This window comes from Lampetra planeri, chromosome 77 (assembly GCF_965212315.1).
Source record: "Lampetra planeri chromosome 77, kcLamPlan1.2.h2, whole genome shotgun sequence".
Classification (NCBI taxonomy): domain Eukaryota; kingdom Metazoa; phylum Chordata; class Hyperoartia; order Petromyzontiformes; family Petromyzontidae; genus Lampetra; species Lampetra planeri.
Genome location: NC_136182.1, coordinates 3305382 through 3325300, shown reverse-complemented (window position 1 = coordinate 3325300; position 19919 = coordinate 3305382). Strand labels below are relative to the sequence as shown.

The 19919-nt window shown below is 53.1% G+C and overlaps 1 protein-coding gene across 1 annotated transcript in view; it reads left to right on the top strand.

Moving 5' to 3' along the window:
* The window catches only part of LOC144738099 (uncharacterized), a 68216-nt gene that overhangs the window by 36627 nt on the left and 11670 nt on the right, over nucleotides 1–19919 (top strand). The window contains exons 10-18 of the mRNA XM_078621009.1: nucleotides 1924–2103; nucleotides 3532–3565; nucleotides 4997–5176; nucleotides 5473–5879; nucleotides 7899–8056; nucleotides 8786–8902; nucleotides 9603–9728; nucleotides 12714–12806; nucleotides 14064–17391. Coding sequence (XP_078477135.1) covers nucleotides 1924–2103; nucleotides 3532–3565; nucleotides 4997–5176; nucleotides 5473–5879; nucleotides 7899–8056; nucleotides 8786–8902; nucleotides 9603–9728; nucleotides 12714–12806; nucleotides 14064–17391 — 4623 coding nt within the window. The remainder of the gene's footprint in view (nucleotides 1–1923; nucleotides 2104–3531; nucleotides 3566–4996; nucleotides 5177–5472; nucleotides 5880–7898; nucleotides 8057–8785; nucleotides 8903–9602; nucleotides 9729–12713; nucleotides 12807–14063; nucleotides 17392–19919) is intronic.

The window sequence follows — 19919 nt, the reverse complement described above, 5'->3', positions numbered from 1 at the left end:
CCTTTTGTGCCAAACTCAGCGTCCCTGAAGTCCCCCAGACCTTCGCAGAGGGGTGGGGAGACCCTTGATCTCGACATGAATCACTCTGTGATCAGTCCATATTGCGAACGAAAATTTAGTGGTCATAACTGAGACCCGCTGGGCGAATACTCGGTCGATCGCGTGGCCATGATGATGGGTTGAGCCCTGAATAAACTGAGTAAATCCCATGGAACCGATGGTATCCAAACGGTCTGTAGCTAAACTGTCAGATGTGTCATCCATCCATATGTTGAAATCTCCCAGCACAATTGTGGAGGGAATTTCAGGAACAAGGGAGGCATCACCTCAGACAGCTGAGACGTAAAATCACCTTTGCTTCCTGGTGGTCTATAAATAAATACAGGCCCTGATTCTCATTCGGGGCACAACGCACGATCATGTAATTCCAATTACTCAATTTTGGGACCAGGGCACATGGCACAGACGAAATGAGTCTGAAAGATCACCGCCACCCCACCCACCCCTCTTTTTACCTGTCTGGGGAATATGCAATATTGAATGCCCACCTGGGACTAAATGAGCCAAAGGTTTGTCGACTCCAAGTCAAAACTATGTTTCGCTAATAAAAGCTAGGTGGGGACAGCTCATAGCGATCGTGTCACGTACTGAAGGGGCACATTGCACGACCGACCTGGCCTTCATAAGCATGAACTTCAGTACAGGCTCCTTCTTGCCACTGCAGCTCAGTGGAAAGTTGGTTAGGTATGTTTATTATAACCCTAGGCCAATGGGGAAGGGAATCTGGGAGTCTGGATCTGAGGGTCCGATGCAGATGTGATACTACCGAGATGTTATGGGTAGACAATGAATTGGAACCATCAGTCTTCACTGGCTCCCAGATTCCAACCTCCCGACAGGCCTCCTCCGTCCACCAGTCCACCCTAAAGTCCTCGGGGGGGAAAAGGGACGGAGGCTCCTAAGGTCATGAACTGAGTAAGCCGATATCAGGTGATGAGATCAACTTAGCTGAGACAAGACACACGCTGGTTGTAGAGCACAGCAAGCTGACCACAGGCCAAGATGGGCAGGTGTGGTAGTAGGCCAATCAGATAGTGGTTATACTGAAGCACAAATCAAGAGATGAAATCAACTTGGTTTGAGTCAAGGGCTCGGTCAGATCCAGGGAGCAGCATCTCAGGCAGACCCAGGGACCTGCAGCTCGGGCAGACCCAGGGACCAGCAGCTTGGGCAGACCCAGGGAGCAGCAGCTCAGTGATGCCTCAGCTGCTCCTTAACCTAAAAATAACGACTCTATAGTGTAAAACTAGAAGGTGACTTTCAAACAGAAATAAATGTTTAATTAAATGATAAAAATATTTTAATTGGTATACAAAGGTAAAAGACAAAGATCAATGCGGGTGGGGCAGGAGTGGCAACAAGCCTGACAGTGTCCCCTCACCTACTCACTCACATACTCACCTACTCACCTAGTCACTCACGCATACACTCGCTTATCTACTAACTGACCTCACTCACTCACCTATGCACTCCCTCACCTACTTACTCACTCACCTATTCACCCGGCCATCCACCTACTCACCCACCCACTTATCCACTCACTCACCCACCTATCCACTCACCTACCCATCCACACACTAACTCACCACCCTCCCATTCATTTATCTACCCACCCACTCACCCACCTATTCACCCACCCACCCTCCCGCTCACATACTCGCTCACCCGCTCACCCACCCTCCCGCTCACACACTCGCTCACCCGCTCACCCACCCACCCGCTCACACACTCGCCCACCCGCTCACCCACCTGCTCACTCACCTGCTCACTCACCTTCCCACCCACCTGCTCACCCAGTGAGCGCGCTGACCCTGCAGGGCCCCCCTCTCCACTGTCTCCGCTCTGTGTTGTTTCGTGCCGCAGGCTGCCTCCCTGCTACGGTGCCGCCAGGCCAAGCGCGCGCGCGGCTTGGTGCATCCGCACCTGCTGCCTGCGGTGTCGCCATGGCGACAGCGCGCCCTGTCGCCACGGCGACGCGTGTTGCTGGACTGTTCTGCGGTATACGTGGGAGGAGAAGAGCACCGTCCAGCGGGGCCCGTCACGGTGATCCCCCTCATATACTCTACACGACACACAATACACTATACACTACACACAATACACTATACACAACACTACTACACTGACCAATGGAGCCCGTCACGGTGATCCCCCTCATATACTCTACACTACACACAATACACTATACACTACACACAATACACTATACACAACACTGCTACGCTGACCAATGGAGCCTGTCACGGTTATTTCCTTCATATAATACTATGCCTGATATACTACGATACACTACACTTATACATTATATACGACACTACTACTATATACTATACACTATCCTACTATACACTACACTATACTACACAACTATACACCACTGCGGCGCCCCCCAACAACCACAGCGTGCGGCGGCCCCCAACAGACTGGTCAAGTAAATCCTTACGATCCACTCGCACAGCGTGCGGTGGGCCTTCATCGAGCAGTGGATTTAAGCACACAAAAACTCCAATACTAATGTAATGGACAGAGCACGTCTCTGCCTCAGGGCAGCAGTGGAGAGAGCGCGGTTGTCCCTCAGGGCAGCAGTGGAGACAGCACGGCTCTCCCTAAAGCCAGCAGTGGAGAGCACTGGGGTCCCTCAGGGCAGCAGTGGACGGAGCATGGCTATGGCCTCACTCTCACTCACCCGTCTCCTCACTCACACTCACCCGGCTGCTTGCTCGCGATCACGTGACGCACTTCAACCAATCCGGGGGCGTACATGTTTGGGAGGGGCGCACCTCTGGTTGGCTGCTTGCTCGCGGTCACGTGACACACTTCAACCATTTACATAATTGGAACCTCATTTGCCAGTAGAAAATATGATAATTGTTTTTTTTACCCTTTTATCTGGCAACAAAACTGACACCTTTTTTACAAGGAGTCATGTTTGCATAGACCACAATACCTGCAGTCGTAATGCAAACAAAAAACATAACTCTCCTTTTGGTGTCATCTGGTCCAACACCATGTGAGACTAGGCTCTAAGGAAAGCTGTCTCGGGTGTGGACCAATCAACTTTAAGGACAGTGCATACATTATCAGAGTTATGTTTTTTGTTTGCATTACGACTGCAGGTATTGTGGTCTATGCAAACATGACTTTTTGTAAAAAAGGTGTCAGTTTTGTTGCCAGATAAAAGGGTAAAAAAACATTTATCGCACTTCAACCAATCCGTGCTGCGTTAATCACAGAATGACAGAGCTGGGTGTTTATATATTAGTATACTACTATACATTACTATAAATTATACACGACTATATACTTTACTACTATACACTACACTGTTATACACTGCACTATACACTACAGTACATTATACACTACACAACTATATTATACCCTTCCCTACCATACACTGCGCAACCGTACACCCTTAGTGGCGAATTGTGGTTGTTGTTTGCTGACTTGTTTGTTTTTCTCTTTTTGCAGGTGTCGGTGATTTCAGTGGACATTCCATTAGCAGGTCTACCTAATCACCTACTCACCCATTTACTCGCTCACTGACCTGCTCACTCATACACTCACCGATCTACTGTTTGCCCCCTTCATTCACCTGCTTTCTCACCCGCTCACTCGTGCACTCACTCACCGATCTACTCACCCGCTTGCTCATACACTCACTCGCAGATCTACTCACTTATCCACTCACTCATACACTCATTCACCAATCGACTCACCCACCCACTCACCTGCTCACTCATACACTCACTCATACACTTACTCACTGATTTACTCACTCATACACTTACTCACCGATCTACTCACTCATCCACTCACTCACTGAACTACTCACTCACCCACTCACCAATTAATATAATCACTCATACACTCGCTAACTCATACACTCGCTCAAATTCTCAGCTGTTTACTCACCGGCTTGCTCACTCACTTGCCCACAAAGTGCTGTTAGTGAGCGGTGCCTATGAAAGCCGGCACTGTGGCACACGATGGGTGGGTTGGCTAGCACCACGGCTGGCCACCTTTGTCTTCCAAGTGGCGATGTTTATACACCGCTGAGTCGACCTAGGGGAGGCCCAGGACCAGTTCAAATGATCGTAATTGTGTTGGCCGTGAGTGGGTATCGAACTCGGGGTCACCGGGCTCGTAGCGCAGAATGCTCACCTCTACACTACCACTCCTCAACACTCACTCTTACAAACTCAAATACACACTCATGTGTTCACTCTCGCTCACACACTCGCTCACACACACGCTCACACCCTCGCTCACACTCTCGCTCACACACTCACTCACACGCTCACCTGCTCACTCACTCACCTACCTACTTAACCACAGATGTGGGCAGTGGTGGTGCAGTAGTTATCATACTGCACAGGTTAGATTCCCGCTCACGGCCAACACCAGCGACGATTATCTAAACCGGTTCTGGGTATTCCCTAGGTCGACTCAGCCTTAAATGAGTACCTGGTGCTGTGTGCAGCAAACATCGCCACTAGGGAGACAAAGACAGCTGGGGGCATGGTGCTGGCCACTCACCCCCTTGTGTGCCGTGCCGACCTTTATAGGTGCTGCTACTGGCTAACAGCGCTTGCCCCAACACGGGAGATCTTTGTGTTTTATGGCTGTAGTGGTGGTGGTGTTGGTGGTGCTCATGGTGATGATGATGGTGGCAGTGATGGTTGTTGTGGTGCTACGAGCTAGAAGCACTTGCCCCAACAGTCTGTTAAGGCTACACGAGGAATATTTGTCTGCCTGTGTGTTTGTCGGTGTGTCTGTCTGTGTGTGTGTCTGTGTGCTTGTCTGTGTGTGTGTTTGTCTCTGTACATCTCTCTGTACATCTGTCTGTGTTTATATTTGTTTATCTGTGATTGTGTTCATCTGTCTGTGTGTGTTGTCTCTCTGTGTACAACTGGCTATATGTCAATGTGTGCAGTGGGTGAGGGGCGTGCCCCCCGCGTGCTCTCGCTGCCCGCGCGCTCCCTCTGTTCATGCTCTGTGAACACGGCAGAGCCGCAGGGCCCCAGCCTGCTGCTCGCCCTGGAGCCGAGCCTGGCGCTCAACGTCCACTCACAGCTCCTCAGCTGGGCTGGCCTGGACAGCGTGGAGGCGACTGGTATGCCGTGCGGCATGCGGAGACACACCGGGACACTCGGGGACACGCGGGGACACATAGAGACATGGGGGAGGACACGGGGTAGGACACGGGGGAGACACGAGGTCAATGGGGAGACACGGGGGAGACACGGGGGAGACACGGGGGAGACACGGGGTCAATGGGGAGACACGGGGGAGACACGGGGGAGACACGGGGGAGACACGGGGGAGACACGGGGTCAATGGGGAGACGCGGGGGAGACGCGGGGGAGACGCAACTCCCTGTCCACCCCACCCCGGTTCCCCGTCTGTCAGAGCCCCCCGAGCGCGTCGTGACACTGGTGGTGGAGGCGCCGCTGCCCCCGGCGTCGCTGCGCCTGCTGCAGGAGCTGCTGCTGGAGGTGGCGCGCCGGAACGGTGGCCCCCCGCCCCCCCATCACCACTTCTCGTCGTCGTCGCGCATGCCGGGGGGCCTGGCCCCCCACTCACCGCTGGCGCCGCACCCCCCCTCGGCACACGGTGCCTTGGCGCTCACCCCCGCCCATCAACACCACCAGCAGCACCATCATCACCATCATCACCAGCACCATCAGCACCATCAGCACCATCAGCACCATCAGCATCATCAGAATGCCGTGGCTGCGTACGTCGCGGCCGGGTTTGCGGAGCCTCCCTACGGACCTGGTGGGGGGCGCCCACCACATGGATTCCAGCACGGGGTGGTAAGAGTCTCCCCCGTGTGTCTCCCCTGTGTCTCAGTGTCTCCCCTGTGTCCCCGTGTCCCCATGCCTCTCTCCCAGTGTCTCCGTGTGTGTGTCCCTCCCTGTTATGTGTAACACAATGGGGAGCGGTGGTGCAGCGATTAGCGTTACGCCGTGATATGAACCCGGCGACCCGAGTTCAATTCCTGCTCACGGCCAACACCAGTGATAGTGATAATCTGAACCGGTTCTGGGCCTCCCCTAGGTCCACTCAGCCTCAAATTAGTACCTGGTGCGGTATGTAAATATCACCATTGAGGAGAAAAGCGCCTCCGGGCGCGGTGCTGGCCACCCACCCCCTCGTATGCCACAGCGCCGGCCTTCGTAGGCGCTGTTCATTAACGGCACTTTCCCCAATAGTCTTATAAGCCTATACGGGAGATCTTTTTCTTTAGTTATGGGAGGAGGGGAGCAGTGGTGCAGCGGTTCGCGCTACGCTGCGCTACAAATGGGTGCCTGGTGTGCAGTGTGTAGTAAACATTGCCGCTGGGGAGACAAAGGTGGCCTGGCATGGTGTTGGCCACCTACTCCCTCGTGCCACAGTGCCTGCCTTCATAGGTGCTCCTCGCTAACGGCACTTGCCCCAAAAGTCTCTGTAAAGCCGAAACGGGGGATGTTTGTCTTTGTGCCTGTGTGTTAATATGTAGCAGAGTTGTGTAGTAGGGTTGTCTTCAGTAGGGTTGTTGTTGTTGATAGAAGGTCGTGGTGGTGGTTGCACTTGTTCTAGATTTGAAGCTTTCGTGACTGCAAGGATTCGTACTCTTTAGTTTTTTCGGTAAAGTCACGTAGGTTAAAAAAGAAAACAAATAAATTAAATCACGACGTTTCGGAGGCAACACAAGCTTCCGTCTTCAGGTTAAACCGTCACAGCAAAATTACTGTATCAAGTGAAGAGAAGTCCCAAGAGGCACGACCTTATTATATACTGGTTAAGGGGGAGGAGCCAGGATGGGTCGTGGGAGAGGAGGAGTTGTGAGATGGTCAGTACTGCTGCTGGAACTGAGCCTTTGTAATGTAGATGGCAGAAGTAGATAAGCAAGCTAGGATTAAGCCGCCTTTTGTTTTGCTGCTGGGTGGTTAAAATTCAAAGCAGGTAACTAAAGTAAAAAAGAAGCTAAACATGATAAGCAACGTGTGGTGATGTTGATGGTGGTGTGTGGAGCTGGGGGTAACAGACTGGTTATATGGATATGTTTAAGAAGATAAATCTAAACTGGCTGTCTATCAGTAAACTGCACGGTAACTAAAGTTGAACTTGGTTAATTACATCTTTCCAATGATTGCTCAGTCTGAATCCATCATCTCGGTTGAAGTTATGTCTGTGTTTGTATATCTGGATGGCCTCATGGACAAATCTTTGGTAGTATCCAAGAGGTTTGCAAAGTACCTTGGTATCTGAGAACACAATGTCATGCGAGCCAGCAGTATTATAACAGTGGTCAGCCATGGCTGACGAATTCGTCTTGCCATGTTTCAAATCCGACTTGTGCTCGCGAATGCGGTCAGCAATGTGTCGTTTCGTTTCCCCGATATAGCAGTCACCACAGGTACAACTTAATCTGTGAACACCGGGGTACTGTAATTCAGGAATGGCGTCCTTTATGGATGGGATCAGATCACGGATTTTGTTCAGATTGAGCAATCATTGGACAAATGTAATTAACCAAGTTAAACTTTAGTTACCGTGCAATTTACTAATAGACAGCCAGTTTAGATTTATCTTGTTAAACATATCCATATTACCAGTCTGTTACCCCCAGCTCCACGCACCACCATTAACATCACCACACGTTGCTTATCATGTTTAGCTTCTTTTTTACTTTAGTTACCTGCTTTGAATTTTACCCACCCAGGTTGTTGTTGGTGGTGTCGTCGTAGCATTGTACTGGTGGTGCAGTGTAGTAGTGGTGGTGTCCTAGCATTGTGGTGGTGGTAGTCGTCATGGTGATATCGTAGCGTTGTGGTGGTGGTGGTGCCCAGGGAGTTCCGTGGCCGGCCGACTTCTCCGTTCTGCAGCTGCGCCAGGGTGGGCACTACGCCAGCGAGTTGATGCCGGCGGCCTCGTCGTCGTCGCCAGCGCCGCCCTTTGCAGTGCCTGCCGACAGCCAGCGCAGCAGCAGCAACATCCCTGTGCAGAGGTGACGGGGGGGGCGGGAGGTTGCAGGGTGGAGGTTTTTGTGGTGGTGTTAGTTGTGCTACGCTGTGCTACGAACCTCGGTGACGGGCTAGAGAAGAGATGGAGTGATGTGGTACAAGAGGATGTGGAGCTGAGTGGACTTGCCGATGACTGGTACCCGCGATGTCAAGATTGGCCTCTGTGGAGGAGGCTCGTGAAGGACGCTCCTGGGCAGTTGGAGGCAGTCGCCCTCCAACAACAACAGAGGGCGGAGGAGCGACGCTCACAACAACGAGCTGAGTGCCGGGTGGCTAAAACACAGCAAGTTGGCACAGTAGGTGGCACAGGTGTTGCATTGGCCAGTCAAATCGGTCCACCCATGGCACCTGGGTCTGTCCCATGACCTGCCAGCGGGTGTTCGACACTTGACGTGGCATTCATGTGCACATAGCCTGGCACAAGCGCCAGGGTGACGTTATCGCCACTTAGTCACGGAGCCCATTCGTAAGTCTTGGAATGTCCCTTCAGTTAATTGTCTGAACCTTTCCGACTTATGAACGGTTCAACTTAGGAATCGTCCGACTTACGAATCGTCCATCTTGCGAACCGTCCGACTTACGAACCGTCCAACTTGTGATCTTGTGGTGACATGCTGTGTTGAAGTGACGTGTTTTGATGTGTTAATGTGTTGTGTTATGACGCTGTGTTTTTGTGTTATTTTTGTGTTCTGTTATTGTGTTGTTGTGGCCAGGCTCATCATCTATCCCCCGCCGCCCACCAAGGGTGGCCTTAGTGTTACCACGGAGGACCTCCTCTGCCTGGAGCCCGGAGAGTTCCTTAATGACATCATCATCGACTTCTACCTCAAGTGAGATGCGCCCTGGAAACTCTACATTCCTATGACAGGTCCAAAGAGCGGACGGGCGGGAGTGGAATTGAAGTACAGGAACTTCTCTACTCACGAACGTCCGACTTATGAATTTTAAGAGATAATGAACAAACCTGTCCCGTATATCCAGTTGCAGCTGTTCAGACCGAGAGTTGTAAGTTCAAGCGCCGCGCAATAGATGGCGGTAGTGGCATCTTCATCTGCAGAACGTGAAGAACCAGTGGCATCTTCATCTGCAGAACGTGAAGAACCAGTGGCATCTTCATCTGCAGAACATGAAGAACCAGTGGCATCTACAGAAGATTATACAACTTTTAAAGCCATTCCCCATATACATGCCGTCCAACATGTTCGCAATCGACAGGAGTAAAGTTGAACTTACGAACCTCTGAAACCTAACTCATTTATAAGTAGAGGAGTCCCTGTATTTATTATAATGCAGCAGACTCTCGATTATCCGCACTCATGACGGGGAGGACGACTGCAGATAATAATCTCTCCCCGTGCGTGTCTCTCCCCCTGCGTGTCTCCCTGTACGTGCCTCCCTGTGTTTCCCCGTATCTCTCCGTGTCTGCCTCCCTCTGTCTGTCTGTTTGCCTCCCCGTGTCTCTCCGGGTCTGTCTGTCTCCCCCGTGTCTCTCTCCCCCCTGTCTGTCTCCCCCCCATGCGTGTCCCCCAGGTTCCTCGTGAGTAGTGAGCGCATGAGCCGTGAGGACTCGGACGGAATCCATGTTTTCAGCACCTTCTTCTACAAGCGCCTGCTGCAGACGGAGCGCGTGCTCACAGAGCACATGGCCAGCCTCACGTACGCTGCACACCCTGCTGCACTCCCACCCTGCACCCTGCATACCTCTCCTGCACTCCCCTCCTGCACCCTGCATACCTCTCCTGCACTCCCCTCCTGCACCCCCACCCTGCACCCCCACCCTGCACCCCCACCCTGCACCCCCACCCTGCACCCCCACCCTGCACCCCCACCCTGCACCCTGCACCCCCCACCCTGCACCCTGCACCCCCACCCTGCACCCTGCACCCCCCACCCTGCACCCCCCACCCTGCACCCCCAGCCTGCACCCCCCACCCTGCACCCTGCACTCCCACCCTGCACACTCTTCCTGCACTCGCCACTCCACCGAACGCTGCACAGACTTACATAGCATACAACATAAAATAAAAACTACACACACTACTATAGCATTTTCTTTACACTACACTGTACCACACACTACTAGACACTGTTAATACAGCATACACTACACACCACACTACTACACACTATACACTACACTGCTATACACTACACACCATACACTACACACTACACTGCTAGAAGGACCGGTAGCGTAGCGGTTCGTGTGCTGCCCTACGAACTCGGCTACCCGAGTTCGAGTCCCACAAACACCAGTGACGATTATTTGAAGCGGTTCTGGGCCTCCCGTAGGTCGACTCAGCTCCAAATGGTTACCTTGTGCGGTGTGTAAAAACTGCCACTGGGGAGACAAAGGCGGCCGGGCATGGTGCTGGCCACCCACCCCCTCGTGTACCGTGCCGGCCTTCATAGGTGCTCGCTAACAGAACTTGCCACAACATTCGGTATGCGGTCCAGACCTCCCAAAGACCCTGGCTGAAGGAGGAGGTGTTCCGTTTGGTTGAGAGAAAACGACAGACCCACTCCCGTCATCTACAATATCCAATATTGTAGAATGAGGAGGCTTACCGCAACCTTTGCTCGGAGATTCGAAGCGCTGTGCGGCGCTGCAAGGATTAGTGGTGGGGGCGGGTTGCTGAGGAGATAGAATCTGCTTCAGTACCCCTCTGACAAATCACTATTTAATTCCATAAAAAAAGGAACTTGCAGCACCTCACCTATCACCATCCTTAAGGGAAAAAGAATGGTAATCCGATCTCTGACTCCCAGGAACAGGTCTGCAGATTTGCAGAGCATTTTTGTGAGGTCTTGAGGAGGGAAATTCCCTCAGCCCAGACAACATCATGGGGCATGTTGGGGATGACCCTTTTAGGGCTGCCATGCCTCAAATATTGGCAGAAGTAGCCACCCCTTTTGAATGGATGGCTGTGGTGCCATCTGTAGAGGAAGTGCTTAAAGATTGTAACAACTATATGGGCATCTCCCTTCCCAGTGTGCCGGGAAAGGTCCTGGCAAGGATTATTCAACATGGCGTTGCCAGGCACACTGAGGAGAGGCTTGCGGAGCCCCAATGTGGTTTCAGACCAGGGTGGTCCTGCACGGATGCCACATTCTCTCTCTGTCTGCTACAGCAGAGGTGTAGACAATTCCAACAAGACCTACATCTCTGCTTTATTGACCTGGTCAAGGCCTATAATACCATCAGTAGGCCTGGGCTCTGGGTTGTTCTTCGTGCTTTCGGAGTCGCTGACCCACTACTGACGATCATTAGGGACCTTCATGATGGTGAGTAGCCCCGGGTAAAACTACGTGGCCGGGAGTCGGAGCCATTCCCTGTTCACCTTGGGGTGCGACAGGGATGTCCTCTGGCTCCCACATTATTTAAGATCATCTTTGACCACGTAGTTCAAGAAGCCTTCGATGGCTGTACCGGAGGAATTTCCATTTGGTACAGATACAGTGGGAGGCTGATTGATGCCCGGGTGCGGTCGAGGGATGTCTCCCTATTGGTCAACCATGTTATGTATGCTGATGATATGGTGATTGCTTCTCACTCAGAGGTGGAGTTGGATGCGCTGTTGTTGAACCTGGAGTGTGCCACTAAGAGGTGGGGTCTTACCATCAGCCCCACCAAACCTAAGCACCTGCCTGGGTAGTTTGTGCCACCAAAACACTCCACCCCCTTAGCTCCCCATTAGTGATGGAGTAGTTATGGAGAGAGTGGAAAGTTTCCCATACCTGGGCAGTGTGCTTATGACCAGCTCTGGTTTGACAGCAGAGGTCTCACTCCAAATCAGTCGGGTGGCATTATCTTTTCATCGGCTGTATAACGCTGTGTGGAAGCTACCTGGTCTGTCACTCCTCACAAAGCTTCGGGTCCTCTCACAGCCACAGTCCCTTCTTTTTGCTTGTGAAACGTGGACCCCTCTAATGGAACATTGCACCGGGTGAAACATTCAGGCTGGCCTGCCTACTATCCATCCTGGGTTTAACCAGGCTGGATTGCGTGAGGAGCTCACAAATCCTTGAAAGATCTGGACACATTCCCATCAGTGAGCTCCTCCGGCAGGCAAGGCTGCGTTGGCTGGGTCTTGTAACCCACATGTCCCGCCACTGTATTCCCAAGCAGCTTCCGTTTGGCTGCATAGAGGGGGCTAAACGGGCATGACATGGGCTGGAGATGAGATGGACTGATGAGGTACGGGAGGATGTGGAGCTGAATGGACTTGCCGATGACTGGTTCCAGCGGTGTCAAGATCGGCCTCTGTGGAGGAGGCTCGTGAACGACGCTACTGGGCAGTTGGAGGCAGTCGCCCTCCAACAACAACGGAGGGCGGAGGAGCAACGCTCACAACAATGAGCAGAGCGCCGGGTGGCTAAAGCACAGCAAGTTGACACAGTAGGGGGCACGGGTGGTGCATCAGCCAGTCATCTCAGTCATCTCAGTGAGTCGACCCGTGGCACCTGGGTCTGCCCCGTGACCTCCTGCCAGCGGGCGTTTGACACTTCACGTGGCCTCAAGGTGCACATAGCCTAGCACAAGCGTCGTGGTGACGTCACCGCTACTTAGTGGCGAATGGCGGTTGTTGTATAACTGTGTGTGTGTGTGTGTAACTGTGTGTGTGTGTGTGTAACATGCAGCCTGGCCCAGCGGCGGCATGCACGCGTGAGGACGTGGACGAGGAGAGTCGACCTTTTCAAGAAAAACTTCATCTTCATCCCCATCAATGAGGAGTGAGGCTTTCACCGCATCACTCCTCCAAAAGCATCACACCAGTATCACTCCACCACCACCAGCGTCACTCGACCAGTATCACTCCACCACCATCGTCACTCCACCACCATCGTCACTCCTCCACCAGCGTCACACCATCATCGGCATATTACCATCACTGGCGTTGCACCGTCGCACGGTCATTGCACAAAGGCCAGCGTCATGGAGCCGTGTGTGTGAGAAACCGCCGTCCGTTGGACCTACAGTCGACCCTGACAATAGCAGTTCCCATCTGCCTTGCCCGTTACATGGGAGCCTCACTGCAGCCGAAGCAGATGCAGGAGGATAAGAAGAGTAAATAAAATGGATAAGAGTCTAGATAGGGCCTCCTGTAGGAAGGAGTGAACCTGTACGCAGTGCAACAGCGCCCTCGTGTTCCTCCTGTCACCCCCTTTTCTCGTGTCGTGCTAGCATAATCGGCCGAGAGCGAACTCGCAAGCGTGTGCCGGAGGCAATGAGACTCCTCCCAATAATAATAAATGGGTTTTTCCCCCTTTTTTCTGGCAACAAAACTGAAACCTTTTACAAGGAATCACGTGTGCATTAACCACAATGCTTGTGGTCAAAATGCAAAAAACACACTGATAATATATGCATTGTCCTTGAAACTGATTGGTCCATACCAGAGACGGCTTTCTTTTGAGCCTCTGAGCCTCGTCTCCATTGGTGCTAGACCAGAGGATGCCAAAAGGCGTACAGCTCAAAGACAATGCACTATCAAAGTAATGAGGGCTCGGGGTAAGCATCTACATCATTAGACCTCCTTTGCCAGTACCAAAATATAATAATAGGGTTTTTCCCCTTTTTTCTGGCAACAAAACTGAAACTTTTGTACAAGGAATATTTTGGTACTTGCAAAGGATGTCTAATGATGAGACTCCTCCCAATTTGAATAAATCAAATCTGCGTAGCTCCCGAGCGTCGGCTGACGGGCGGCCGCCCCTACAGAGCTCGCGCTGCGTTCCGAGCGACGCTACGAGGCCGCTTGGCCGTCCCTCGCTCACACGACCTCTACTCGAGAGCTCATGGCCGCAAGACAGGCCCGGCTCCTCCTTCCACGATACCACCTCTGGGACATTTGCTACAGCTGAGTTCGACTATCATCCAGGAGATGGTGACATCAACTAGCGACTACTTTCTACCAAGCCACTGAACCTCATTTCTTGACACCGTCTGTCGTGACACCATGTGTGATGATGCTGCTGTGTCTCCCTCAGGCATCACTGGTTTCTCGCTGTTGTCTGCTTCCCGGGCATGGAGTCGCCGACGTTCGAACCAAACCCCAACCATCACGAGCCGAGCCCAAGCCATGGAGAGCAAAGCCCAGGGTGTGGAGAGCAGAGCCCGATCCACGGGGAGCAGAGCCCCAAGTGTGGAGAGCAGAGCCCCAAGCGTGGAGAGCAGAGCCCCAAGCGTGGAGAGCAGAGCCCCAAGCGTGGAGAGCAGAGCCCCAAGCGTGGAGAGCAGAGCCCCAAGCGTGGAGAACAGAGCCCCAAGCGTGGAGAACAGAGCCCCAAGCTTGGAGAACAGAGCCCCAAGCATGGAGAACAGAGCCCCAAGCGTGGAGAACAGAGCCCCAAGCGTGGAGAACAGAGCCCCAAGCGTGGAGAACAGAGCCCCAAGCGTGGAGAACAGAGCCCCAAGCTTGGAGAACAGAGCCCCAAGCGTGGAGAACAGAGCCCCAAGCGTGGAGAACAGAGCCCCAAGCGTGGAGAACAGAGCCCCAAGCGTGGAGAACAGAGCCCCAAGCGTGGAGAACAGAGCCCCAAGCGTGGAGAACAGAGCCCCAAGCGTGGAGAACAGAGCCCCAAGCGTGGAGAACAGAGCCCCAAGCTTGGAGAACAGAGCCCCAAGCGTGGAGAACAGAGCCCCAAGCGTGGAGAACAGAGCCCCAAGCGTGGAGAACAGAGCCCCAAGCGTGGAGAACAGAGCCCCAAGCGTGGAGAACAGAGCCCCAAGCGTGGAGAACAGAGCCCAAAGCGTGGAGAACAGAGCCCCAAGCGTGGAGAACAGAGCCCCAAGTGTGGAGAGCAGAGCCCCAAGCGTGGAGAGCAGAGCCCCAAGCATGGAGAACAGAGCCCCAAGCGTGGAGAACAGAGCCTTAAGCGTGGAGAACAGAGCCCCAAGCCCGGAGAACAGAGCCCCAAGCATGGCGAACAGAGCCCCAAGCCCGGAGAACAGAGCCCCAAGCATGGCGAACAGAGCCCCAAGCCCGGAGAGCGGAGCCCCAAGTGTGGAGAACAGAGCCCCAAGCCCGGAGAACAGAGCCCCAAGTGTGGAGAACAGAGCCCCAAGCGTGGAGAACAGAGCCCCAAGCGTGGAGAACAGAGCCCCAAGTGTGGAGAACAGAGCCCCAAGTCTGGAGAACAGAGCCCCAAGTCTGGAGAACAGAGCCCCAAGTGTGGAGAACAGAGCCCCAAGTGTGGAGAACAGAGCCCCAAGCTTGGAGAACAGAGCCCCAAGTGTGGAGAACAGAGCCCCAAGTGTGGAGAACAGAGCCCCAAGTGTGGAGAGCAGAGCCCCAAGTGTGGAGAACAGAGCCCCAAGTGTGGAGAGCAGAGCCCCAAGCGTGGAGAACAGAGCCCCAAGTGTGGAGAACAGAGCCCCAAGTGTGGAGAACAGAGCCCCAAGTGTGGAGAACAGAGCCCCAAGTGTGGAGAGCAGAGCCCCAAGTGTGGAGAACAGAGCCCCAAGCGTGGAGAGCAGAGCCCCAAGCGTGGAGAGCAGAGCCCCAAGCGTGGAGAACAGAGCCCCAAGTGTGGAGAGCAGAGCCCCAAGTGTGGAGAACAGAGCCCCAAGCTTGGAGAACAGAGCCCCAAGCGTGGAGAACAGAGCCCCAAGCGTGAAGAACAGAGCCCGCAGCGCGGAGAGCCGAGCCCCAGGCGCGGAGAACAGAGCCCGGAGCCCGGAGAGCAGAGCCCGAGGAGCCAAGAGCATAGCCCTGTGACCTCCCACAGCACCAGAATTGGGAATGGCGGTGGCACTCATAATGACTGTGGCACCGCTAAGGGGGCAGATACTTGTAGTGGTGGTGACACTGATGGGGCTGCTGTTGCTGGTGTTGCTTACGGTGCGGATGGATGTGGTAACAGCAGGAGTATCGATGGTGGTGCTGATGGCACTACTGTTAAGAACAGGGCCAGTGACGGCGTTGATGGAGGTGGTGGTGGTAATGTTGGCGCCTATTCCTCCGCCTGCCCTTCGCAAACCTACCCTCGCGATGCCCACTCGCCACGGCCTCTCCACCAGCTGTGCCAGCCAAACTCGGACTCGCCGCACGATGCAGCGGCCACAGCGGCGGGCACAGTGACCTGCAATCTTGGCGAGGGGCAACGAGACAATGTAAGGGAGAGGGAGGGAGATGGTGGGGGGGAGGAGGAGGGAGCCAGCAGTAGGGAGAGTGAGAGAGACAGGGCCACAGAGGGAGGCAGTGGGGAGATTGAAGGAGGCACTGTGGAGAAGGAGGAACAGAGTGGGGAGAAGGAGGAAGGCTGCGTGGAGGAGGGAGGGAGTGTGGAAAAGGGAGAGAGCAGGGAAAAGGAGGGAGGAAGCGGGGGCAGGGAGAGAGACACAGGCTACTGGATGGAAGACATTGGGGAGAGGGAAGGAGGCCACGTTCAGGAGAGAGGCAGCAGTGGGCGGAGGGATGGAGAGAGTGGGGAGGAAGAGGGGAGCGATGCTAGTGGACAGGGCATCATCATTGTGGAGACACGGTCTCTTTGCACGGAGGAGGCGATGATAACAGAGGATCAGGGGGAGGTGGAGAGGGGGAAAGAGGAGGGGACGGAGGAGGAGGTGAAGGAACCAGATAAGGACGTGGAGATGGAGGAGGTGAAGAGACAGGAGGGGAAGATGGAGGAGGTGATGGGTGCAGAGGAGGTGATGGAGAAGACCATGAAGGAGCAGAGTTTGGGGGCGATGGAGGGGGTCGAGGAAGATGAGGCGAATGAAGTGGAGGAGTCGGCTATTGTCATTACGGAGATTCGCTCTGTGGCCAACGAGTTTGATCAGCAAGGTGGAGGTGAGGATAAGGGAATTCAGGACGAGGAGGTGGAGCTGCGAGCCAGTGTTGTGGGCATAGGCCGGGCTGACGAGTTGGAGGAGGAACAGCAAAGAAGTGAGGGATGTAGGGACCAGGGTGAGCGGGTGCGGCAGACTGGGTATGGAGACCGGGTGAAGGAGAATGAGGAGGTGGCTCAACGAGGTGGTGGTGATGAAAGAGAAGACATGAGAGATGAGTTGAGGGAAATTGATGAGCAAGGGGGTGCAGTAGATAGAAACCGTACTGATGAGGTCAACACCCCGGAGGTTGAGCAGCGACGAGGTGGAGGAGGAGGTGGAGGCACCCAGGATGATGAGATGAAGCCGCCAGGAGGCAATGGAGACGATGAAGAGGAAGCTGGTGTGGCACGAAGAGGAGGTGGCACAGACGAGGACGCGGAGCAGCACGGAGGAGGAGGTGGAGGAGGTGAAGAGTGCCGGGTGGCGGTTTCGAGTCGTCTGATGGCCGTGCTGCTTCAAGCTTGTGGTGGCGATGTAGCCAAGGTGAGGCAAAAAACAAAGAATCCCCCCACGCAGGCCACACTGACTAAGTGCTGTTTGCGCGGAGTGCCTGTTAGGGGTGGGGGGGTAGTGTCATCAACAACACGCCCGGCGACCTCAGTCTCCACTGATGATTGCACGACACCAGCTACTCATTTAAGGCAGAGTCGATCTAGGGCAGGATTCAGGGCCGGTTTAAATATTTCATTGCTGGTGTTGGCCATGAACGAGAATCGAACTCAGGTGACAGGGGTTTGTGAGGCACTTTGCCCGCTAATTGATGATGTGCCGCTGCTCCCTGCAGAGAAACGGCAGCCGTTACTTCCAAACTTGCTTTTGTTTCCGGGCTCGAGGTGTTTTGACCACAGGCCCAGTGGCCGAGAAAGTCAACCCGCCCACAGCAAAATAGCACTGCGGCTACCTCTCTTTTTGCGCAGGGGTCGTGTTCTTGAAAATGGTGCGTAACTTGAAATCTCATAAAATGTAATGGACATTTCCCATACGAAATAAAGGAAATGGGTTAGTGTTCGGGAGAGCACGCTATCGAACCTCATTCTTACATCTACATATTTCACAGGTTACAATACATATATGTGCAATACTACCATACATGTGTTAAAGATAGTAACAGCCTATTTAAAGAAAGAAAATACAAAAATAATAAAGTAAAACAAAGTGAGTTGCTTGAGTGTGGCAGTATTGGGGCTGGTGGTGGAGGGAGTGGAGAGTGGCGGGGATGACGATGGTGGAGATGATGGCGCTTTCAAATGTGTGCACAAGACAAAGTTCACGTGGATAAGATCTTCAGAATGGCGTGCGAGAAGGAGATGCTCTTCTGGTGGTTGTCGCGATTGAAACTATGCTGCACGACTAACGATGAGCTTGCAGCGCACTCCGTGCACCATGGCCCAATGCTCTGGACTGCGTTATTTCAATAACAGTGCGCGCATAACAAAAATGACATTTAAATTAATCTTAACGTGTCCTTTCAGAATCACGTCATATAAATGCGCGTAAAAAGCGTGGCGACTTTATCGGAGTCGATGCGTTTCTTAAATTGAGCTTCCAGGTTATACGAAGTTGTGGGGGGGGGGTGTAAGAGATGACAATGCGACTCATCTTGAAGTGTGCGAGAGATGAAACAGGAAAGCGTTGTGATTGTGCGGTGTTGTGATCGAACAGTGCGGATAGGTTGAAAGTGGTCGACAGAGGCCTTAACATGGGGGGAGGAGGAGAAATCAGAGTGAGTTTCACGGGCACAGAGTTAATCATGGTATTAGCAATAGAAGAGCATACTTTGTGGAAGGCTCTTTGCTGGAAGGGGGATCACGGAACAGACCCAGGTGCCGTGAGTTGACTGATGACTGGCAGACGTGCACCACCTGTGCCAACTTGCTGCGGTTTATCTGCCAGGCGCTCTGCTCATTGTTGTGAGTGTGGCTTCTTTGCATTCCATTGTTGGAGGGTGACTGCCTCCATCTGGCAAGCAGTATCTGTGACGAGCCTCCTTCACAGAGGCCAGTTTTGACACTGCTGCTATCAGTCATTGGCAAGTCCACTCAGCTCCTCATCTTTCTGTACCACATCAGCCCATCTATTTTCTAGCCCATGCCATACCCGTTTGAACTTATTTCGCACCGTACCTAGCCAACTGTACGTAGTTGGGGGATAACAAAACGCTGGTCACCCCACCCTTGATCGAGTGGCTGATCCCTGAGTACAATATGTTATGAGACTTCGGATGCTTTTAGATCAGTTTATATAAAGCGTATACTTCCACCGCACTGCTTAAGTATGCCTGGGATCAAGGGCCAGCAAACGTTGAACCCTCCTCTTAATTTCTACAAAAAACAAAGTCAAGCCTAAAAAGGACGGAACAAAACGGAAACGAATTGCGCCTGCCCACTGACTATAAGACAAGGAACTGCAAATCGTTGAGGTCGACATCTGTGGCCTGAGATCCAACATCGGAGAACTTGCCAACGTGTCATTGTGGTAGAAACATTCCTAGACACCCAGCTGTTTGAGACGGAGCGGACTGCGTTGCAGTACCCAGGTTACACCATTTGCTGCCGAAGAGATTGAACTGCCTTATCCGGAGGGGTATTGCAGTGTACTGCCTATAAGGAATTGCCATCCATCCCAAAGAGATCCAACAGACATGGAACCTATGTTACTCACAGTCACTTTAAGTTCCTGGAAGCTACTCAAAGGAGCTGTGTGTGCTAACAATGGCATCCTTAACTACCTGGACACTGAAACCCCATAAAAAATTACAGAGTTTGATGCATATTCCATCATGCTGGTGGGAGACTTCAATGTCCATCATGAAGACTGGCTAGGTAGCTGAACAACAGACTCAGCTGGCTGCAAAGCTCTACAGCTTGCAAGTTGCTTGGGTCTCCAACAGATTGTTGCATTTCCTGTAATGTTATGGAGCTATACATCCACAGCAACATTGTCACTAAAAAGCTCTGAGATAAGGCATGGGTTGACGAGAAGTGCAGGAGGGCTTCAAGGTAGAAGCGACA